The following is a 24,854-nucleotide window of genomic DNA, read 5'->3' on the forward strand; positions in this document are numbered from 1 at the left end:
TTTTGTCCAAAGCAACAAAATATGAATCTTACAATAATTAAAATTAAAAGTAAACTGTTTTAAAAGTTTCTTAGCCAATGTGAAGCAAAATAGAAATAATAACAATACAATATCAAATATCAATATGTATGTATTTTTAAATGCCATAAATATACAAATCATCACTAAGAATTAATTAATTATTTAAGTGTAAGATCAACAGAAGTCTTGAGACCCTTCTTGAAGGATCCAAAACTATCACATGAACACAGAACACTAGACTGCTCATATTATAGAATGCACGCATATTTTAAAGGACTGTCACATGGTCAGACACATAGGGAATGTGTCTCACCAGTCACAGTGGGTGTGGGCCACCTGGGCCAAATGCCAGGGCCAATTGTTTGTCCCAGTCCAGCCTTGGTCCCAGTCCAGAATGGAGTGGGAAACCTCCATTTCATACCAAAAGACAAGAGACATTGCTTTTGCTTCCACTTGCATAGAGCACATTTAATAAAAATAAAAAAAAGAATAGCAATACATGTATAGTAGACAATGTTAATTCCATAGTACAGTACATACAATTACATTTACATATTCCCTTTTTAAATATGATAGATTAGTTGAAAGGGTTAGGCTTAATCATATTCAGCATCTTCACACATTTCAAGTTTCACATCAACTGAACTCAAAATGCCACGTGTCTGTTCCATCTTAAGGAGTGGCTCCACAGACTGATGTCTAAAAATGTACTGTGCATATACATTCAGGAATGTAACCCACCTGCCGAGCCCTATATCACCTATGTCACCACTAAGAATTTGCCCCATCATGACAACATTGTCCAGGAATGTCTTTTCTTAAAGGACCATTTCCCCTCTCCCACCAGCTGGTCCAGTCCGCAGCTGAACCACAGGTCTCACCAGTCCAACTGTCACTTTTGTAGTAGTGCCAACACACAGTGTCATATGCTTTGCTCGAAAACGACAACAAAAATACATTCAACTCACTTGCAGCATGGATCGACTGAGCTTTGACAGTAGAAATGCCCTTAGTCATGACAGAAAGGTGTACGTTGACCTCAGGTCCTGAGGGGATTGTGAAGGGCCGTAGTTGGCCCGTTCAAGTTCTGCAGGATAACCTGACCACAGGTTATGCTGGGGCCCAGGTGGGTCTCTGGCCAGCTGCATTGATAAATGAAGCATCACAATCCTAATCAACATTCAAAATGCATCTACACAAGTATTTGGAAAGCTCAGATGATGTGCTACACCAACCACCTTTATAGCCAGAGAGAGTAAAAACTATAATTGTTGTTATCCCTCTTTTAAAGAACTGGGAACCCAAGAACATAGGATACAACAAGAGGAGCAGGTTCTAATACTAAACTATGTCAGATCTTTTGGGGCTACGGTCCGTAATTCTCTTACATAAAAGTGCAAATTAATCTTTACATTACATAAAGTGGTTGCAAACGAACAAATCAATCCCCTGTTGTCAAAAAAGAAAGTGACTTTCATGACACTGCTTGGATGCTGCTTTCCTGGAGGTGAACCTTCCAGTAGAGTGAGGGCTCTCCTTGCATTGGTCAGTAGCAGTGCATGTTCCATGAATCAACAGGTAAACTTCTCATACGTAATCATTTGACATGAAATAACATTGGCTTGTAGTAGTGTGAATCAGAGGAAGGCAGGGGACACACATCAAGGGATGGGGAGTCAGGTGGCTGAGCGGTGAGGGAGTCGGGCAAGTAATCAGAAGGTTACCGGATCGATTCCCCGCCGTGCCAAATGACGTTGTGTCCTTGGGCAAGGCACTTCACCCTACTTGCCTTGGGGGGAATGTCCCTGTACTTACTGTAAGTTGCCAGAGCGTCTGCTAAATGACTAAATGTAAATGCAAATTGGCAAAACAGAGTTAACGACACACGCAAACACACAAGGGGTTCACTTAACTGAATGTCCAGACAGGATCTCCCTGTAGGAGCCCACAGTCTGTGACGATGACCAAGGGGGCATCCTGATGCTCTGCTGACGACCAATAACCTACAGGTCCCTGTGGACACACAGGGAACTCCTTTGTGTTAAGACAAGAAACACAGTTTCCACTGGCTGTTAAAGGCGAGTCATTCAGTTTCCCGGTAGCAGCATGAGGAACACAACTATTGTGCAATTGATACAGGGTCATCCGATGCCTTTTTGCACAATTGCCTTTGTGGACATCTGAGCTCCGAAACTTTTGATGTAACCTAGCAGACTAGCAGGTCTGGTAACTATCCATGACCTTGTCTGGAGAATCCAAGAATAGCAAGTATGGAGATGCAGATGGTCATTCCACAGGAGCCAAACAAGCCCAAACCTTTTGACCCTCATCTGTCATGTGTCTTGACAGATGTAATTGGTCATTTAAAAGGACCTTCTTTTTCTTTACTTATTTTCTCAGTGAAATGTCATGCAAGGCATGCATTTGCTTATGCCCCCTAAAAAACTTGTTGATAATTATCTGGATTGCTAGAAGGGTTCAGTACCATGAATACATTGCATTATTATTTACATTCTGCTTAAAGACTGAGCTACCGTAGGGCACATCAGATGTTTCTACCAGGCATTTGACCGAACAAGGGAAAAATACCCATTAGCCCATAAGGCAAAGGGTGGACCTACTAGAATGGTCCCTACTGAGTCACACAGACTGGTTTTACAGGGTGGTTTTCCTTCTTCAAGTCTGTCCACTTAGCACAGTCATTTCGAAAACAGACAGAAATCATAAATAACAGCGGCATACAAGTGCATACATATACACCAGTCCAGTCTAGTCCGTACACACAATGACCAGGTAGACCATGAGCATGGTAGACTTATTTTCAGATGCAGTAAAACGTGTAGGTTCCAACTCAACCCAAAAGACATTATGGAGCAACATTTAAGGACTCATTTGACCAAACCCCTGCTCAAGCCCGGCACAGTGGTCTAGGCCTGTGTGTGTATATAGATGCATACACACACGCGCGCGGGCGAGTGTGTTGATGTGTGTCGCTAATGCGTGTGTGCGTATACCGAGCACAGTAGCGCGTCACAAAAGCTCCACAAATCCATGTACACAGGCCTAGCCATTCCAAGTGCAGAGACGCTCAGACAGATGAAACCCAACGGGGGGGGGGAAACAGGAGCGCTAGCCCTCCTTCTCCTCTTCCTGTTTTGGGGCGGGGTGGGGGAGGGTCTATTTCCTCCTGTCCTCAGTGCAGTGCTGGAACTGGGCAAAGCTAAGGAACACCTGCTCCAGGGAGATCTGGCTCACACAGTAGTCATCGATACTGTACTTCTCTTTGGCTGCCTCCAGAGTGCCAAACACCTGAACAGCAGAAGCAAAACACACACACACACCCCATCAGTGTTGAGCCTCATGAAAGCAGAGAAGCAATATCCTCTGCCGTGCGTGTATGTGGAAAAGGCCAAATCTGACGTTAAGTAGTGCAAGATTCAAAACATCTCATCTCTTACTCAAGTCGTGACGCAGAGACTTACAAAAAGGGAGTTTGTAAACATCCACCTTTCAGCTATTGTCTCTCAACCTCACAATATGCAACATCCACTAGGAGGTGCACTGATACAACACACATTTGTGACACTGGCTAGGATCTCTCTGGTGAGGTCCTACAGTGCCCTCCAAAAGTATTGGAACAGTGAGGCGAATTCCTTTATTTTTGCTGTAGACTGAAAACATTTGGGCTTGACATCAAATAATGAACGTGAGACCAGAGATCAACGTTTCAGCTTTTATTTCCAGGTATTTACATCAGGATCTGATGCACAACTAAGAAAATATCACATTTTGTTTGAATCCACCCATTTGTCATGTGATCAAAAGTATTGGAACAGATATACTTAAAACATATTTAAGTGAATAAGACTTAATATTTAGTTGCAAATCCTTTGCTTTCAATAACTGCAGCAAGTCTGTGACCCTTTGACGTCACCAAACTTTTGCATTCTTCCTTTTTGATGCTTTCCCTGGCTTTCACTGCAGCCTCTTTCAGTTGTTGTTTGTTTTGTGGGGTTCCTCCCTTCAGTCTCCTCTTAAGCAGGTTAAATGCATGCTCTATAGGGTTTAAGTCTGGAGATTGACTTGGCCAGTCTAATACCTTCCATTTCTTGCCCCTGATGAACTCCTTTGTTGTTTTGGCAGTGTGTTTTGGGTCGTTATCTTGCTGCATGATGAAGGCTCTGCCAATCAGTTTGGTTGCATCTTTCCTTAAATTGGCAGACAAAATGTTTCTGTAGACTTCCGAGTTCATTTTGCTGCTGCCATCATGTGTTACATCCTCAATGAAGATTAATGAGCCCGTCCCAGAAGAAGCCATGCAAGCCCAAGCCATGACATTACCTCCACCGTGTTTCACAGATGAGCTTGTGTGTTTGGGATCATGAGCAGTTCCTTTCTTTCTCCAAACTTTAGCCTTTCCATCACTTTGGTAAAAGTTAATCTTTGTCTCATCAGTCCATAAAACTTTGTCCCAGAATTTTTGAGGTTCATCTCTGTACTTTTTGGCAAATTCCAGCCTGGCCTTCCTATTCTTCTTGCTAATGAGTGGTTTGCATCTTCTGGTGTAGCCCTTGTACTTTTGTTCATGAAGTCTTCTGCGAACAGTAGATAGTGATACCTTCACTCCTGCCATCTGGAGGTTGTTGCTGATCTCACTAACAGTTGTTTTAGGGTCTTTCTTTACAGCTCTTACAATGTTTCTGTCATCAACTGCTGATGTTTTCCTTGGTCTACCTGTTCGACGTCTGTTACTTAGTACACCAGTAGTTTTCTTCTTCTTCAGGACATTCCAAATGGTTGTACTGGCTATGGCCAATGTTTCTGCAATGGCTCTGATTGATTTTCCATCTTCTCTAAGACTCACAATTGCTTGTTTTTCACCCAAAGACAGCGCTCTGGTTTTCATGTTGTTTTCACCTCTGAATACAGTCTGCATAGACAAAACCTATCTTACCCAATCTGAACCTGAGTGTAGACATTCAGTGGTATTTATTGATTGAATAATGTATGTAATAGGACACACCTGGGCAACAAAACACACCTGTCAGTCACATGTTCCAATACTTTTGCTCACGTGACAAATGGGTGGGTTCGAACAAAAAGGTGATATTTTCTAATTTGTGCATCAGATCCTGATGTAAATACCTGGAAATAAAAGCTGAAACGTTGATCTCTGGTTTCACATTCATCGTTTGATGTCAAGCCCAAATGTTTTCAGTCTACAGCAAAAATAAAGGAATTGGCCTCACTGTTCCAATACTTTTGGAGGGCACTGTATATCCACCAAATAGAATCAATTACCTGTGCCCAGGTGAGTTTCTTGTCAGTCAAGTGGTAGTGCACCATCCCCTGGTGCTCATCTTTCAGCTGACTTCCTGTGACGACAAGGAAGTGACAAGACATTACACCTACATCTTGCATGATTAGTAGCCATGTTGGACCCTTCTTGAACCTGCATTACGCTCTTGAACCAGAAACCCTTTTTCAAATCAACCAAAATGACATCCTGTCTTTCGGTTTCTTAAAGCCAGTCTCTCAACTCAGACTTCCTGTTAGATCAAAGTGTGCTTCTCTACTCAACTTAAACCCGTCTCATCATGCGACGCGTCACCGGAAGGTAAGAAGGAGGGACGCACATATAAAGTATGGGAAAAAGGGCCGAAAGGGTAGGCATGGCTGACCTGGGAAGGTTCCCTCGATGAAGTCCTTGAAGAGTTGCAAGTCGCTGTCCTCCAGTTCTGCCTCCACACGCACTTTGGCCAGCAGGGTGTAGCCACTGCCAAACTTGCTCTTAAGGTGCTGGGGGCTGCCTAGACACTTAAACTGACCACTCACCATCACTGCCAGCCTGGTGCACAAGGCTTCACACTCCTCCATACTGAGGGCAGTGGAAAGAGAAAGAGACGGAGCGAAAGAGAGAGAGAAAGAAAATAGGTAGTGAAAGTGAGCCCTTTAGCCATCCATTCTTGACGCTGAACTGTGGAGGGAACAAAAATGGTATGAGTATGTACTCACCTGTGTGAAGTAATTATAATGGCCTTGCCAGACTCCCTTGTGCGGGTCACGGCGTCCCAGAGCAGTCTCCTAGCGACAGGGTCCATCCCAGTGGACGGCTCATCTAGGAAGATGACTGGAGGTCCACCAATTAGAGCCATGCCTGCACTCAGCTTCCTCTTGTTGCCCCCACTGTTGACCGAAGAGGCAGGGGAGAGAGGGAGGCAAAGAGAGAGAAAAAGAGAGAGTAAAAAGAAAAGATGGAAAGGAAGGAGAGCCAGAAAATGGTGAGAATGGTGGGAGAGAAAGAAAAGTGAGGAATGGATGTAAGGCCGGGATTGTTTGGGCATTCCTCAATACTCTTGAAATGGAAAATTCAACAGATGAACACATTCAATTGACAACGTCAGCTAAAGAGCACGCGTCGCACACACAGCTTACCTGTAGCTGCGGACCAGTTTGTCTGCGTGGGGCTCCAGTAGTAGGGACCTCAGGACGTTCTCCACGCACCCCGACACGTACTTCTCTGGGATCCCCCTCAGCCTGGCATACATGCTCAGAGTCTCTCTTCCTGTCATGTGATCCAGCAACGCATCAAACTGAGGGCAGTAGCCAATCCTCTGCTGCACCTGCAACACAGGACAAGGGGGGGGGCGGAGGGGGGGGCTTATCGACATCCATGCCTTCCGTATCCCTGTCCCCTTCTCTCTTGTCCCCCCCGGTACACTCGTTCCTTTCCTTCCCCCCCCCCCTCTCTCTCCTGTCCCCTCCTACCTTCTTGATGTCTCTCAGGATGCTGTATCCGTCTATGTAGGCGTCCCCGGAGGTGACCGTCTCGTCCCCGGTCAGCATCTTGAAGGTGGTGGTCTTCCCGGCGCCGTTGAAGCCCAGCAGGCCGAAACACTCCCCTTTCCCCACCGCCAGGGAGAGACGGTCCACCGCCAGCAGGGGCTGTCCACCGCTGTACACCTGAGCGGCGGAGGAGAGGCGACCATGATGACCACGCGCACACACACACACACACACGCACGCACATGCACGCACACACAACCACACAGTGTACCTTGCTGAGCTCGTGCAGTATGAGTGGACTCCCCACCATAGACTCCACCATGGGGTGACACTCCAGAACCCTCTTCCTCTCCTCCGCCACGTCCCTGTCCTCGGGCTGTGCAGCTGCATCCTTGACCAGAGTCAGCTGTCGCACACACGTACACACATTGCGAAAACCATCAAAACACATGAAAACAAGTCTGCGTCAGTGATCGTTACCACCGACCACTCCGAGCAGAGGAAAGCGACGTCCTGGCGTGTCTCCACCCTCTCACCTTGCTGCGCCGGGTGCAGCGGGAGCAGCAGATGGAGAAGAGGGAGCAGAGGGCTCGTCGGATGGTCCGGGGGCCCTGCAGCTCGATGGCGAACACCAGGAGGATGAAGACCAGGCCCTGCAGGGACAGGGCCACCAGGAATCGGCCCACGCCAGGCTCAGACATGGAGAAGTAGTTCTCCTGGTAGGTGATGTCTGGGAAGGGTCAGCCAAGGGTTAACTTCCTACCGCTTAGAGAAAATACTTAATCATGTTGATGAAAACAGTGGTAATAATCGCAATCTCTCACCACTGACTGACTAACCCTAACAACTAAGCCTACAATTAGTAGCCTGGTTAAAACTACAATCCCCAGCGCCCCTCCAAGGGTCCCTTACTGAAGATCTTGCAGATAGTCTCAGTTAAAGGGCTGGAGGTGCAGAAGGTGAGCAGCTCATAGTTCTTGTAGAACTGGCTGATGGACATGCCCAGGCAGTAGTTGGGGAAGACCAGGAACACCTTGTCCAGGAGATGAGACATGTCCAGCAGGTTCAGCTCTGGTATGGATGGATGGATGGATGAAGAGAAAGGGATCAGAGGCAGGGGAAAAAGACATGGATGATAGAGTCAGAGTTGAGTCACTAAATGGTTCATTATCTAGAAACAATTAAGTCTTGCAACCATCTTTTCAAGCAGCATCCAACATATTGACACGACTGATGACAGACTAAAAAAGGTTTATAATGACAAAACAACTCTTGAATAAATGGTCAAATGGGTCGATTACTTGACAAGAATAGTTTTTTCCCTTACAGTGGAGGACAAAACCACTCGTCGAATTGGACCGGGGAGAAGAAACCAAGTGCATCGGGGTGTTCCCCATAACCTCACCTGGGATGGTCATGATGGTGACACTGAGGAAGGTGGCGGTGCCGCTGATGATGTTGAAGATGGTGAGCCGTGTGTAGGCGGAGGCGGCGGTGGAAAACAGGAAGCTGAGCAGGTACATAAGGGGGATGACGGCCCAGCCGTACAGCAGGAGCAACAGCAGCATGTCCACCAGGTGGTTGTGCTCCACGAAGGCCTTCACCCCGAACGCCTGGAACACCACCTGAAGGGGGGTGGGGTGGAGGGGGGGGGGAGAGAAGGAACAAGGAGAAAAAAGGACAGCAGAGACATAGTCACACGCAGTATTTGAAATAATGCTAGTAAACCGATATTAAACAAACTACAGCAGCATGTGTGTGTGCGTGTATGTGAGAGAGAGTGTGAGTGCGAGAGAGCGAGACTGACCAGCATGAGGACACAGGGCAGCAGGAAGTTGACCAGGTCCCAGAGCAGGGCGGAGAACCAGAAGTTGGAGAGGTACACCCCGCTGACCTGCTGCACGTGCTTGGACTTGACGGAGCGCTCGGTGACCAGCAGCAGGGCGAAGGTGCTGGAGAGGGACGCCATGCCGTACATCAGGTTTATGGCGATGCCAAAGCCCCTGGAGATGGAGGGAGGATACATGGGTTAGGGGGAGGTCATGGGTTAGGGTGAGGTCAGCTGAGAGAGAGGGAAAAGCCAAAAATAAGAGAACAAGTGGAAATTCGCCATCCCTGCGACCCTGTATGCGCATGCAATTTTGGTGGACTGTGGTCCAATCCCTCTCCACAGTTACAACAACCCAATCCTCGGCTCTGGGGACCCTTCTCCTTTTATTCTCCTCCTCTACTCCTCTCCTCCAGATCAATGATGCTAGACTGCGGTCAATACTTCTTTATACCGCAACCACTTCCCTATTATCAGCCTCCCTCGACCTTATCGAACCAGTCTTGTGTCTGATTCTCTGCGTTCGTCTCATGCACCTCTCCTCCGTAAACCCCTTCCCTCCGCCCTTCTCCACTCACTCGGTAATCTGGCCCTGGGCACTCTCAGACAGGTTGCGGGGCATGGGGTAGTTGCCCGTCTGGATGGACGCGTTGGGTCCCGCCAGCGCTTTGAACAGGGCGTTGTCCGCCATCATCAGGGCCGTGGCGACCGTGTGGTAGCCCTGGTTGTTGAAGTACGCGGTGATCTCCGTCACCGCGGCGCCACGGAAGGCGGCGCCCACCACGCAGCGCTCGTTGAAGGCCCCGCCCTCCCGCTCGGCCTGGGTCAGCACGTAGTTTGTGAAGTCTGGAGGGAGAGGGGGGATGTATGGGAGAGGATAGGGGGGATGAGGATGAATTCACTGGCTTTCATCTCAACCAGCTGCTCAAATTGTGAGAGATACATATTTAAGGACTGGATTACATGGAGCGTTTCCCCCTTCAAAATAAATAAATACAAAATAAAAGAGCCTGACTTATGTAAATTGTGCATGATTTGTTGATTACACACACCTGTGATGTTCTCAAGCTGAGCCTGCTGTGCAGAGAGCTGGAGGTTGTAGGTGTCAGCCAGGGCAGCGGTCAGCTGTCCTGCCCCGGGCTCCAGGGCCACAGGCACCGTGGTGGGGCCGTAGCGGCCCAGCACCAGCCGCAGCAGGGGGGCGCTGTGGTGCCCGGGGAAGGAGCGCGCCACGGCCAGAGCCAGCACGGTGAACACCAGGGGCACCAGGAACTGGGCCACCATCACCTTCCAGTTCCTCCAGCTGTACAGCGCCCTCTTCAGGAACATGGCATAGAACTGCTGCATGTAGAGTCTGGCCTGGTGGGAGGGGGGCGGGAGCGAGGGGGAAGAGAAAGGGTTTAACATAGGACGCCTCCACTTGGCAGGAATGGTTTGACCCGGCCGGTCCCGGTGCCTCACCCCCGTGTTGAGCTTGATGTTGGAGCAGTCCTCGGAGATGAGCGTGCCGCTGTCGGTGAAATCGGTGACGTCGGTCATGCCGCTGATGCTGCTGGCGTCGTCCGTGGTCCAGTCATGAGAGCGCCGCTCGTGCTGGTACTGGAGAGCGGGCAGCTGGATGGCCTGGATGTCCAGACTGGAGTCCACCAGCTTACCCACCCTGGAAACACACACACATGCAAAATATAAAAAGGACAATAAAAGGTACCGCAAAACTTCATGCGTGAGAAATAGTACAGTTAATGCAAGGGAAAGAAGCAGCTCTCATTCATTTACTCTTCTAGAGAAGCCATATCAAATCTAGTTCATTAGAGAGGCCCCATTGGTACTCCCTGGTGTGTCCGTCTTTAAGAAGACAATGATGCCTGAATGAGATTGGGGGGGGGGGGGATTGGTGGCAACTGCTTCTTTTCTGGAAAATAACGAGGGAGCATTGGCAGCTGCAGCGGCCGTTTCTGGCTAGCACAGATGAACACACCAACAACCTAACTGACACACAGGCACACACACACACAGCCGTTTCTGGCTAGCACAGATGAACACACCAACAACCTAACTGACACACAGGCACACACACACACACAGCCGTTTATGGCTAGCACAGATGAACACACCAACAACCTAACTGACACACAGGCACACACACACACACAGCCCACCAAGCTGGTATGATTGCTTATTAAGCAGCAGTGGAAGGCAGCTGTGTGAACGGAGATCATTGGGTGGAAGATGAACATGAGTTTAGACAGAGTTTAAGACAGGACTACCAAGTAGAGCTCCACAAAGTGACAGGAAATAACTACTAAGTAACTACACATCCACAGGTGACATTTATTAGAACTAACTGCACTTACTAAAAGGCTTAATTAATTCCGTAAGGGTTATTGTATAAGAGTGTTACTGTCCAAAACAGAGGAGCCTAGGAAGTAGTAGTCACAGCCTTATGCCAAGCTGGGGTGGATGCCTGTGTGTTTGTGTGTCTATCGGTGTACACGCGTGTGTATGTGTATGTGTGTCTGTGTACATGTGTGTGTGTGTGTGTGTGTGTTTGTGTACACGTGTGTGTGTGTGTGTGTGTGTGTGTCTGTGTACATGTGTGTACCTGAGGAAGACTTCCTCCATGGTGGTGACGGATGCTCCATAGCTAGCGATGCCCAGCTCCTCTCTGTTCATCTCCAGCTCTGCGAACAACAGCTCAAACCTGGACAGAGGTAGAAGGGAGGAGGGGATCATTTTACAAAGGCCTGGCAAAAAAAGTAGGTCAGAATAGTGAACTAATCCAATCATGACCGTGTCAGCATCACTTCCTAATTATTTAAAATGTTAAACAATTTATCATTATTTGTATTATTCAATGTTTAAGTTTGAAATAAACAGAGAACATACGTCCATCCTTTGGTAAGAGTAGTAGTCACAATTTCCACCTGTAGCTAACGTATTTGGGGGGGGGATATCATATTCATAAACTGTGTGTATTAAACGTGTCAAGTAGTAGAGTTTTAATACTGTGTATTGTGATCAAAGTGGAAAAAACACATTCCGCATCAATTCCCATGATGTGTTGTATGCCTCATCCTTATCTACTTTAGCTCTGTGTTTCACAGTGTGTGTGTGTGTGTGTGTGTGTGCATGCGTGCGTGTGTGTGTGTTACCTGCTGGTGCTCTCCTTGGGGAGGATGTAAGACAGTTCAGCACCGGCGCTGCTCTCTAGCGTGGCGTTGGGAACATACATGTGCACCAGGCGCGTGATCTCTGACACGTTGCACAGCGCGTCCTTCACGATCACCATGTGGTAACCAGCACCTGGAGGGTGGAGGGGGGCGGGAGGGGTGGGGGGGCATTCATGAGTAAAGCCGTTCACAGGAGATACGCGTCGTCCCGCCGTCCCCATCCTCACCGTATTTGTTCTTGAGGAAGAGCGGCGAGCCGCAGCACTGCAGCTCGCCGCCGGCCATGATGGCGATGCGGTCCCCCAGCAGGTCGGCCTCGTCCATGAAGTGGGTGGTGAGCAGGATGGTGCGCCCGCGCTTCTCCCCCTGCAGCAGGTCCCAGGTGGCGCGCCGCGCCGACGGGTCCATGCCCGACGTGGGCTCGTCCAGCATCACCACCTGGGCGGGGGGAGGGGGAGGGTTTGAGGGCGACGCGTGAGAGGAATCAGAGAGTGCACGTGAGAGGGTGTTTGGGTGTGAGAATGTGTAAGAGGGAGACCGTGTGTGTGAGTGATAAAGAGACAGACAGACAGACGTGGTCTCTGACCTTGGAGTCTCCGATGAGGCCAATGCCGATGGACAGTTTTCTCTTCATGCCCCCCGACAGGGTCTTGGAGTGGGCCTGCCGCTTGTCCTCCAGGTTGAGGATATGGAGGATCCGGTCCACCTCCGCAGGGATCTTCTGCCGGGGGTAACCCTTCAACTAGAAACCACGGAAGAGGAGGGTGAAACGCTAGAAAAGCTGAGTGGAGGCATCGGTCTCTGAGGGCCGGGGCGAGGCGTGCCGAGGAGGAGGAGGGTGTACCTGGGCGTAGAAGAGCAGGTGCTCCCTGACGGTGAGGTTGTCAAACAGAACGTCATGTTGGGGGCACAGACCCAGACTGCGGCGAATCAGAGCCATGTCTTGGCAGATGTCATAGCCATTGATGTAGGCCCTCCCACTGGTAGGTGGGTACAGACCTGGGTGGACACAATGAAAGAGAAACCTATAACCTTTCTAAAAAACACTTCGTGGTTATAGTGAAGAAAAATGGTCATAGTCTGTGTGAGCGTGTATGACTGTGTGTGTGTGTGTGTGCGCAGTCCCTACCTGTCAGCATGGACAGGGTGGTGGTCTTCCCAGCTCCGTTGTGCCCCAGCAGCACGGTGATCTGGCCCTCGAACATGTTCACCGTCAGGTCCTTGACAGCCTTCCTGGTCTTGCTGCCCAAAGTGAACTCCTGCCAAGAGGAGGCACCACCGCAACACAGAGACACGTCAGTCAGTTTCACCGTGCAAGCCTACCATCTCCTGTAGTGATGGAGACCTGTGCCCACCTTGGCCAGGTGTTTGATCTTCACCCCAGACACCAGTCCTGACGGCTCCTCCTCTATGAACTCCCCCTTCATTGCCTTCTCTGCATCCTCCTCTTCCTCCTTCTCATTCAGCAGGGCCATGCGAGGGCTGCTGCACCAATACGACGGCTGGCCAAGGAAGGAAGGATGAACGGATATTTCGTTTAAAGGAATAAAACAATGCAGGACGTTTAAGCTGAACGTTGTTCTTTAGTCTTTATGAGCAATAACAACACAACGCGTGTGTGTGTCTGGGTGTTGCTGCATGTGTGTGTTTGTGTGAGGCCAGGGTCGTACCAGCAGGAAGAAGTACCAGGGCAGAGGGACTCCGTACTCCCCTGGGAACACGGCCTCCACGTACCAGGCCACCAGGCCGTAGAGCAGCGCATCCAGCAGGAGCAGCCCCAGCACCTGGGCCATGGAGAAGTCATCGTCCACCGTCACCGAGTCAAACAGGCTCGCCCACTGGATCCCCGTGCCTGGAGAGATGGAGGGCCAGGTGGAACGGAGAGGGCGGTACGTTCCAACGTTAGAAACATTATTTGTCTTAGTCCAAGAGGGCAAAAAAGTGAAATGAAGACCCCACCCCAAAAAAAGACACAATGATTTTGCTGGTTCTCCCAAACGGACCTTTGCCCTCGAACATGCCAATGAGCTGGGCGCCCATGGCCATAGCCACGTTGGAGATGAGGCAAGCGGAGACCTTCTGGGCGTGGCTGAGCAGGTCGTAGCGGGGCCACAGGAACACGTAGGGCAGGTAGCTCAGGAAGTAGACAAACCCCCCGGCCGCCGCCGCCACGTTGGCTGGAGAGGAACGTCGGGAGGGGAAAGAAAATGAGGGGGGGGAACATGTTACGGTCGGACTTTGAACAGGAAAAAGAACGTTTGAAACGGCTCCATGTGAGGTTGTGCGTTTCAGGTTGTAATTGTTCATTTGTGTGCAAATTGATTATTTTTGTCACAGAGGAAAACATACACACGTATCTCATATAGCTTTGCCTTGTTTGTCAAGCACTTCATTCAACATTTTGGGGCACCATTTATTTCAATCGTTTAAAACAAGTAATACACTATTTCATCATTTACTAGTAGGATCTGGCTTTGCTATCTGATGTTAGACATGTGAAGATATTAAAGAAAGTACAGTAAGAAAGAGAGACAGGGAGATATGGACGCTATTCAGTCTTTGTGAAAAAATGTTATGTTAGGCTGAACCAACATTTGACTTTTAGTTTTACAGCCAGGCATAATGATAAGGCCTGGCACCGCCATTGGTCAGCACCAAGACGGAATAGGCAGGGTAAGAAAGAGATTGAACTAACATAGGCTAAGCATTGATAGCAGACACAGACACACTTGAACAAACACACTCAGATAATGTGTCTCTCAAATACACAGCCCAAAGGTCAAAAGAGCACAGTCAATAGAAACAACCAGATCAACCATGAGTGGCACGAATACCCCAGCATTTCAGACGGAAACAAGCGAGACATTTCACAATCACCTCTTGAGAAGAAGACACTGATCATGAAGCTGAAGTTGATGGTTGCCACAGCAAACACAAGCAAGAAGACAAAGACCAGTGTGGGGTCACTGTAGGTCAGCACTGCACCGTTAGGGTGAACCTAGACAAGGCACACACACACTTTGTTAATCCTGAACAAACTCCAGACTTTAGATTCCTTCAGGCATGCAACATTTTAGAAAAAGGCATCCTTCATTCCTCCCCATTCCTCTCCCTCCCACCTTTGGTGTAAACACTGATGCTAAAGGTCAGTAGTTTGTCCTTCATCTACACAGCTGTGTCCATCACAGGGAAGGGAGAATTATTTTATTAAGTGTATTCCAATGACAGCATTGTCTCTGTTTGGGTGGAATGCCCCCTGCACCTTGAAAGGACTCTTACCGTGACACACAGGAGCACAGTGACGAAGAGGATGGAAATGGAGAGGAAGAGGAAGAACATGAGGAACCAGGCGCTCCAGTGGAGCCAGTTACTCAGGCCCATCATCCGCATGTACTCCTGGAAACACACACACACAGTTAGCTTGGCATGGTTTACACTGACACACACAGTCTTTCACATCCGAGCACAATCCGTCTCCACCTCGGACTCCCTTTATCCCCTACACACACAAACACACGTTACGCCGTCTCTCAGCCCCTTCTCTTTTTCCTCTTTGTACCTCGAAAACACACACACACACACACCTTGAGTTTCCTCTCCTTCTCCTGCACCACGGCGCGGACTATGTTGAGGGAGGTGTACGTGAAGCTGAGCACCAGCAGCAGGGGTAACTGGTTCTGGATGGCCAGGATGAAGACGTCGTAGATGAAGGCGGGGTAGGGGAACCGGGAGAGCACCACTTTGGTCTGGCCGAGCAGGGTGGCCACGCCGCTGCTGTTGTAAGAGCGCATGATGGCCCGGTCCACGGCATGCTGCACCGACAGGAAGCCCTCGCGGTGGTAGCCTGTGGTGGAGGAGGAGGGGGGAGGGAGGGAGGGAGGGAGGGGTCGGTGGAGGAGGAGGGGGGAGGGAGGGAGGGTGGGGGTTACTTCTTCTAACGGTCCTTTCCACAAGGGGCTTTCCTTCGCCTCAAAACAAACAGTTCACACAGACAGTTTTTGTGCTATCACATGATAAGGAGAGTCTAGGAGGAAACTGAAAAGAATGTGACTGAAAGCTGAGGCCTCTTAAAGGTCCCATGACATGCTGTTTTTGGATGTTTTTATATAGGCCTTAGTCGTCCCCTATTACTGTATCTGGTGTCTCTTTCCCAAAGTTCAGCCTTGTTGCAGAATTACAGCCACAATGAGCAGGCTCACAATGAGCTTTCCTTAGGATGTGCCATTTTTGTGTCTGTAGCTTTAAATGCCATGAGAAGGACAGAGGCGGGGCTAACTGCCATGCTTCGGTCGTTTGCAAGCCATGATGTGTCGAGAAAAAAACGATATCGCACTTGCACGGTCGTAGTTCATTTTCTTATTGGCGGGCCAAATTCTCTGGGCAGGCAAAGCAAAGAAAGGGGAGGTAACCTTTCCTCTTATGACTACATAAGAGGAACATTTTCAAATCAGAATGTTTGAGCTTTCATTTTCTCAAAGGCGGAGAATACCCAGGGCTTGGTTTACACCTAACAACATTACTAAACACTGGGGGGGACCAAAGGCAAGCTAAGGGAACTCATATTAATGTTAAATAATCTCCTAAACTGAAACTTTTATGTCATGGGACCTTTAAGAACCACCCTACATGTTTGGTTCTGAATCTACATTCATGGATTTGTTGTTGTCTTGCTGTTATTCGCAGACCTGGGGAATGTAGCAATGTAGTGTTAATGTAGCAGACATACAGACAGACGGACAGACAGACAGACAGACAGACAGTAACATGGACAGACAGAGGAACTTTGGACAAGAGTGGAGGGTGAATTGTTCTATGCGTGTGACAGCTGACGAGGTCCAGTTCCTCCAAACACCCAGCCCACCAGCCTGTAACAACCCTGGCTCTGCCACCTCAAGATAAGGCCACGTCGTTGAACGCCAAGCCCCGATAGCCAGTGTGTGTCAGAAAAGAGATCCTATTGAACTCTGAGTACAGTATACATATGTAGAACTACTCTTTTTTTTTACAGTAAGGAACTAATAGATGCCTTCAGACTCCTACATGCTTCTGTAACACCTCAGCTACTGGGCGATAAAACAGAGGTCATACATCCTGATTGCTGTTAGGCTTGACTCTACCTTTCACTGTGTGTGTGTGTGTGTGTATGTGTGTGCATGTGTGTGCATGTGTGTGTGCCCATGCTCACCCGGTGTGCCCCCCTGGCGGTCGTACTGCTCCCTGGGCCCGGGCATCTGGAACAGGGGGAAGAGGCTGAGGGTGTGCCAGTCCAGGTCATTGTTGGGGTTGAGCTCAGACTTCTCCTTGGCTGGGGCGTTGCGAGGGGTGAAGGTGAAACGCAGGTGGTAGCTCACCTACACACCAACAGGAGTGGGAGAAGAGGTGTGATAGGAGAAGGGGTTGAAGAAAGAAAAACTGTACTGAGAAATGATCTTCCACAAGGGGTAAACAGTGAGCTCCTTTAACAGGCTTCAGACTTTCAAACTTTCAGTGCAGTAAAGTATGTGTTACCAGTCACACAGGAAGAACCACTGTGTGTGTGTGCATTTAAACGAGTCCTTCTTCCCCGTCTCACTTCCTAATTAACAACACCACCAGCTCTAGATATATTTTTTTAGAGATCTGTTCATCGAATGCTCAGACCTCTCCTAGACATTTCATTCCATTTGATTGAAATCACCTTGGGGACATAAATAGGTGCAACACCATTTCAAAGGTTTCTGTTCAACCTCACATCTCTCACCTCTAAATGTACCATTTCCTTCCCCTACTATAAGAATAAACAATGATCTAAGTCAGGGCTGCTCAACCTTGCTCATAGATAACTACTGTTCAGTGGGTAATTAGCTAGTTAGACTAAAATGTGGTTAAATCCTCTTTAGGTAGCTGTCCAGTCTAGTACGAGACCCACTAGGGTCGTGCTGACCTGTAGAGGGAGGGGCTCATCGTCGTGGGTGAAGGGGTGTTCAAACACCACGGCTGCCAGCACCTTCCCTGCCAGGGGGTCGTTCCTCACAAACTCCTCAAACTGCTCCTCTGTCTCAAAGCCGCGCACTGTTGGCCACAGGGACACACACACACATAGACACACACATAAAGACATTGGTTGAAGTGTGAATACAAGTCTAATAGCAGGTTCACACCAGGCCTGCAGACTCAATTTCTTCTTTTCCTGATGAGCTTTGCAATGTAGTCGTTAAACAAACCCGTTCTCATGCGTTTCTTAGTTAAAAACACACAACATCATAGGCAGCAAGCATACCTCAAAAGTAAATCAATACAAGTCAAAAGGTAGGGTGGTGAGGCTCTTGACTGAGTCTTATTGACTGACCATACTTACCTCACTAGATTTGGAAATCAGTGGTAATCTTGTCACAAGTGAAGGTATTTTGAGGTCTAGACAAAGCATGTCTAGACCGGAGTGAAGGGCAGTGTCTCACACACCACACACACACACAGGTCATTCTAGGGTCTGCAAACAATATGTCAAAACATGCGACATGCACACGAGGGGCCGTGTAGGCTAATAATTCGAACTCGCTTCTCATACACACCATTGAAGACCTTTTGCCTTTCACAGACACTACTGAACACCTCTCACGTAGACTCATGAGAATGGAACCTCACACAATGATATCTGAAAACCTCTCATACTCATGAGTGAGAACCTCTCTTATACCACGGTGAACACCTCTCACACATACTACTGAAAATGTAACTAACTCCTCTCACACACCCCACTGAGAGTGAAACCTCTCACATATAGAAGTGAAAATTAAATAAGTACAGAATTGTAGTGAATGCAGTATTTTCTTTTTCAAACTTAACAGAAGTTTTTATGTAGTGTAATGAGTTTTATTATGTATACGTGAGAGGTGTTCAGTAGTGAATGTGAGTGTATTTCAGTCGTGTTTGTGAAAGGCAAAAGGTCTTCCACAGTGTGTATGAGAGGAAAAGTTTAAATATGGCCTAATTACAGCGCCTCATACACACACGCGCGCGCACACACAACCTGCCTCCAAGCCAAACCAGTGTCAAAGTGCCATCCACTAAAGTGGGTACGATAAATCTACATTCACAACTGTTCCTGACCACCACACAACCTGATGACTCTGCAGATCTTCATCCATACAGTAAATGTCCTACATAGGGTCTATGTGAGATAGCATTTCAATGATTAAGTATTTTAATGCACATACAGGGCTCCTACAAGTGGGACATTTTTGTATGTATTCACCATTTGCAGTAAGCACAAGTAGAGGTACATTGGAATGATCGGTTCTGCTCCTCTGGTTCCTCGACAGACCAACCAGTCAAAGGTTGCCGTTTTAAATCAGAATTTTCCCATAAGTGTGACATTATATTGTGTGACATGGTGAGCCTTGCTTGTGCCCCTCCTCTTCCTTATCCTCCCTTCTCCAAAGAAGCCATCTGAATTATTGAGTGTGTGCTGGGATCTTAGAGGACAGGTTCACCAAGTGTGTAGTTAGAATCTGGCCTACTTGCTGTCTGCCTCTATCACTGACAGAATACCTGTCTGCCTGCATACCTATCTGGCCTTCATACCAACCAGACCATGCCTAGTTCATACCATACTATACCATACCTTCTCCTGCTGGTGTGTGTGAGGGCTCTGTGGAACCAGACTAACAGGCTATAAAGGATGAGTGAGAGAGCAACATAAGCAAACAGCCCCCATGACTTCTTTGCAAAAGAGCAAACGAGTTCATCCCATCCCAGTTCAACCGAACCTGTGCTTCGGTTGAACGGAAAGGCACACATGGAAAGTCAAAATTTGAAAGTGTGCCGCATCCAAGATATGACCTCTGACCCCTCTGCTTCCCCACCCACCTGAGCTGATCGAGTTCAGGCTGCGCTGCACATCCTCTGCTACCCGTCGCACCACACTGGCGTTGCCTGGAACGTAGGCCAGGTGGAAGGGTGCACTGGGGATTTGGGGAAGACTGTCCACGGAGAAGCTTTCGTACGCGGTGGCGTTGGGGTAGTTCTTGAAGGGGATGCGCTGGCGGAGCACAATGAGGATGGCCGAGAAGAGGAGCGGCAGGGCGATCTCCACCAGAGTCACCAGGATCTGACGCTTCTGGAGAGGGAGGAGAGAGGGGGAGAGGGTTGAATAATGAAATGTAGAAACAGGAAGAGGAGGGTCATAAAATCATATCTGGCCTCACAAGAAGTGATCTTGCACTGTGCGGTATTGTGTTGTTGTCACTGTGTCCTATATTCAGTTTTTCCATGCATTATGATGGATTGATTGTATTTATTTATTTATTTGTATACCTGGCTGCAACCAAATTTCCTCTATTGGAAAAATAAAATTTGACATGAAATAAATGTTTAAAAGAAATACGGTAGAGAAGACAAAAAGCAGAGAGTAGCAGGGAATGAGAAGTTAGGTCAATGACTGGGACACTGTTTCAGCTACAGGTGAGTGTGGATATTAAACCTTCTTATCACAGCTGCAACAAAAGGCACGAGTGTCTGCCAAATCCAATAACCTCAGGAATCTGGGCTTACCAGACAAGCATGACCTTGTTTTTGGATGGGTGACTAGGTCTATGCCCTATCACAATTGATGTAATCGTGGCTGCACAAAAACAGAGGCGTCTGGGGTACTGTCACTTATATAAACATCACAGCTTAGCTGAGCCTGTGACTGATAGGGGGGAACAAGTGTGTGTGTGTGTGTGTGTGGGTTGAGCACACAGAGACAGGTCTCTAGGACCCAGGGCAGACTTAGATCCAGGTCCACAGGGAAAACGACACTGGCAGCACAACATGACACTAGCAACACAGCCTAGAGTCACTTGATACAATTTACAGTATGGTCTACAACCCTGTTCCCGAAGAGCTACCTTCCTTGTATGTTGTTGCTCAAACAAAACTAGAACACAGCAATAATTAACTAGTTGATGTGTTAAATCAGATTACTTTCTGCACAACTGGGGTTCAAGCAAATATCTACAGAAGGTAGCCCTCTACGAACAAGTTACCAAACATTACAGAGAGAACACGCATTAAACATGAAACTACAACTTATAGATGGGCATTTATAGAGCATGAAATTAAGACATACTACCAGACAATAACAGCAATAGGTGTACCACATACAGATTATCACCAGTTCCGTCCGCCATTCAGCCTTCACTGCTTTTATAAATGGGACTATACAACCTATTTAGCACAATAGTCTTATTCTAGGACAACACAAATCCTATTGGTTGTACCAGTGATGTAAAAAGAGTGCAGCTTTACAAGGTTGCATTGGTGAAATGTTTATCACACTCTTACACCATAGCCTCTTAGCTCAAGTAGTTTCGACCTCTTTTCAACATTCCTCCCACTCTGACTGTGCCCAAAAAAGTATTTTTGGCATTCCATTTCCATTGGTCAGTTCTACGTCTGACCTCGATTAACTCTCTAAAAAACAAAACCATCCTTCCTTTGGAAAATGAAACCATGGATGTGATGAGAGTGCTCACTCTTTAACCCATCCAGCTATGTTAGACGTTAGATTGTGATCAAAGAGAACGACATGAGAAAAATAGATAACCTTTTAGAGGACTCAAACACGGGGAGGGGGGGCTACAGTACCTTACGTGACCCTCGGGTGCCTGCATCTCAGCCAAGACACACAGCCCCCACTTCCTTTCTGCCTGCTCTCGCAGGAGTTTCCTAGCAACAGCCACAACTGGAGCAGTGGGAGTGGGTAAAGGGTGATGAAGCAACAACATTCTCCCGGACAGACTAGCCAATGAGATCGGCAGGCTCCTCAGTTTGTGTTAGTCTGTAGTGAGCTTCCATTGTGCAACCACCAGCCCAGATAAGTCGTATGAGTGCATACTGAGTGCATGCTGTATGAGCCTACAGCATTGATACAGAGTAGCTATGCTAAACCACAAAGATACCAGTTAGCTTATGTGCAAGTTGACAGCAAATATTGAATGACTTGTGAAACAAATATTCATGTTCTATCTTTCTAGGGGTAAATATCCCAACCTGATGCATTTCAGCATCCCTTCAATGGAAGGTTTCTCCATTTCAAGTGGAGCAGATGAGGCAAAGAACATCAGTTATCAGTTATATTAATTCTATTATAAGTAACACTGACAAACAAGTTATAACTGACAAGTAACGCAACAAGTTAACTGAAAACATGCAGAACCCACAAGGAGGCTAACCTTTGAACTTGTCATATGATGCAACTATGTTTTGAGACACTACACAGCACATCATGTGAAATATTTATCAGCAAAAATTGAATGTAGTGGAGGATTGCCAAATGACAGGATCTCCTTGTGAGCCAGTGAGAGCCGGTAAGAGCCTTAGACACAAACTGTTATACATACCTTGCCCAGCCCATATCATTACAAAAGACAGAATAACAGCTGCATTATCTCAATCATAAAATGTGCAAATCTACACAGCTAACAATACAATGGGAACAGTGTCACTGTGCTGCACATTAGAATACTGCTACACAGACTAGTTGGTCATACCCCGTAGAAAAGATGACTCGAATCCAATACACTAGGCCAAGTTTCACAAAAGATCACAGAAGAGATGACAATACAGTCTCATGTCCCGTTTTTCTATACCCCTTCCCATAGAAACCCACCTGCTGAATGTAGTTCTTCCACAGCAGTAGTCCAAACTGCCGGATGATTGCCATTTTGAGAGGCGAGTAGCCCAGCACTACAGTACCTGGCCAGGGAAAAGAGAGCAAGACGTTGAGATAGGCCATGTTCCAGATTAAACAAACGACAAAGATTTGAGAAAGGCCTCACAGAGTCCACACAGAGCAATCCTCCTGCTTCTGAAGAGCGGAACACCCTGCTGACCCTGCACCAACTCTCATTCTGCAATAACGGCAACATAGACCCTGAAACTTAAGCTAAATACAGGGAACTGGAAGTTAGCACAGGACAGCTGTCCCAATATGTTAAAATTATTGGAAATCTTAACACTGTGTCGAGAAAGGTTTTGTGTGTGTCAAATAGGGTCAGAAGAATTAATGACAGCATTATGCAAAGTGAACTTCCAAGGAAACAGGTTTATCACCAGGCCCGTCGGGCAAAGTAGGGACAAAGCCGCTGAGTAAGTCATGAGGGATCGAGCAGAACAGGAGAAGGAGTTGCACTCGAAAGGCAACAAATCTACTTGGAAAAAAACAAGGGCCAAAGGGAGTCAAACCAGTTGGACAGGATACTTGACAGATTGCACTTACACCAAGTTTGAGTAGTAACATTGTCTTGCTGCTTCCTGCACAGGGAACCCCATGACTCAAGACCCATCTCTTCAAAAAAAAATAACAACACCTGGCTTCCTGCTCCACTAACCTCTCAATCATTGAACTTTCCCCATCTGTGGTTGTATATATATGGATAAAAGTGTTGGTGTACGTCAAATAAATTCACTCTTCTAGCTGATGAACTTTGCATAAAAGTGCTTTGGTTAAAATAATCTGCTAAATGATGAAAATATCAAATGAACATGTAAACGGATAGCCATCATCTAGCGCTATACAGTCCACAGAGCTTCCCTATCCAGTCAAGAACACAAATATTGTCTTCCTTTACTTGCAGTTGTGTTTTCCTGCAGCCATGAAAGCTATAAATTCTCCCAAATTGATGACAAAAAACTTATGTAGACTGGCTAGATGGCAGAGTGTGTTATACATCCTTACATCCTGTCAGGAAGAGCTTTTATTAGGAGCCCATTGGATTACACTAAATGTATTTTAGGTATAAATCAGTTGATTGCATTTTCTCCAGAGGAAGACTGCTTGTTGGTATAGAAATAGTGTCCTTCTATTTTAGAAACATAAAAAGGTCAGTCAAAAAAAACTTTTACATTTGTGCCAATGGTCTTTTGCCAATAATAATAGGTCACATTTTAAGGATGGTACAGAATTTAAAAAGAGATAAGATCATGTGGCATCATCTGTTTAATTAAAGAGAATGTGTTCACTGTGTCATAGTTCATAAGTGTAATAAAGCCAATAAACAACCCACTGACCATCAATGAGAAATACTAGTGACATTCATTTGCAGGATGAACACATTTCATTCATGGTCATTCAAAGTGTAAGGCCCAGTTCTATTTCAGAAGAACATTTTCAGCGTGATGAAAAATCTCTACTTTTAAACAATGTTAAACATATTTTAAGGACGAAATAGGAGTAAAACAACAGCAGAATATATAAACAAATAATTGCCACTGTAAACTACTCATAATAATCCAGTGTTGATATCAAAAGACCCATGGTGAGAGGATGCTCATGAATTCTGATAAAACTGTAAACTCATTTATATTTACGCCATGGAATAATATACCCTTTTCGTTTTTCGAAACTACGCCCGCCACCAATCTTGTCTGTTACCGTTGTAACATAATATCCTTGGCCTAACTGATTGGACAAAAGACACGCCTGTCAATTCCGAGGATTCTGGCGATGCGAGCGATTTTTCCATAAATTAACCTCGTTGCTTTTTCTTGAATAGTCTAAAAACATTACATTATATTTTAAAAATTATAAATTTCCATAAACAGCACTACATTACCTTAAGAGAGCAGTATCGGCACATGAGCTTCATGAGGTGTCCTTACTGTCGGCGGATTCTGTAGCCTATTTTCTCCTTTTTTACACCGATAACATTGATTTATCTCGGATTCTTCCTTCACTGGAACAATCGCGGTTGAATTACTGAATGTAAAGCGGTTGAATTCGGAATTAGTGAAACTTTTGTTCCTTAAACGGCAGCTAGGAAGGCGATGACATTGCACCAGGCGCTGGGAAAGCCATCACTGTACAAATGCAGCCACAATCGTCAACAAACGCAATCACGTGACCAGGCGTTTGACGACAGTCACGTGGTTTCACAGCTGTTTGCGATTTGTGCGATTCTTCATGTGATTGTGCTCCAAGTAGGGGATGGAAGACAGAAATGTTCTGGTTCACTCACAATGAGCAGTGCTTGAAAAATAATGATATATATATATATATATATATATATATATATTCCCTTTAAAAA

General features: G+C 47.0%; 1 protein-coding gene across 1 annotated transcript; it reads right to left on the reverse strand.

Moving 5' to 3' along the window:
• Positions 1 to 1,805: 1,805 nt before the first annotated feature.
• On the reverse strand, positions 1,806 to 24,653 carry abca3b (ATP-binding cassette, sub-family A (ABC1), member 3b). Its single transcript, XM_047037769.1, has 31 exons — positions 24,384 to 24,653; positions 22,439 to 22,524; positions 19,654 to 19,903; positions 17,729 to 17,856; positions 16,991 to 17,156; positions 15,390 to 15,649; positions 15,085 to 15,201; positions 14,683 to 14,803; positions 13,809 to 13,982; positions 13,476 to 13,657; positions 13,161 to 13,307; positions 12,935 to 13,064; positions 12,650 to 12,804; positions 12,392 to 12,547; positions 12,033 to 12,243; positions 11,788 to 11,938; positions 11,238 to 11,336; positions 10,097 to 10,295; positions 9,688 to 9,994; positions 9,214 to 9,481; positions 8,615 to 8,810; positions 8,213 to 8,432; positions 7,720 to 7,878; positions 7,344 to 7,537; positions 7,079 to 7,213; positions 6,790 to 6,984; positions 6,457 to 6,644; positions 6,037 to 6,207; positions 5,703 to 5,899; positions 5,323 to 5,396; positions 1,806 to 3,330 (listed from the first exon to the last, which is right to left on the reverse strand). Exons 2-31 carry the CDS (start codon positions 22,490 to 22,492, stop codon positions 3,199 to 3,201), a joined length of 5,136 nt encoding a protein of 1,711 aa, XP_046893725.1. The 5' UTR covers positions 22,493 to 22,524; positions 24,384 to 24,653; the 3' UTR covers positions 1,806 to 3,198.
• Positions 24,654 to 24,854: the final 201 nt, after the last annotated feature.

Source organism: Hypomesus transpacificus, chromosome 17 (assembly GCF_021917145.1).
Source record: "Hypomesus transpacificus isolate Combined female chromosome 17, fHypTra1, whole genome shotgun sequence".
Lineage (NCBI taxonomy): Eukaryota > Metazoa > Chordata > Actinopteri > Osmeriformes > Osmeridae > Hypomesus > Hypomesus transpacificus.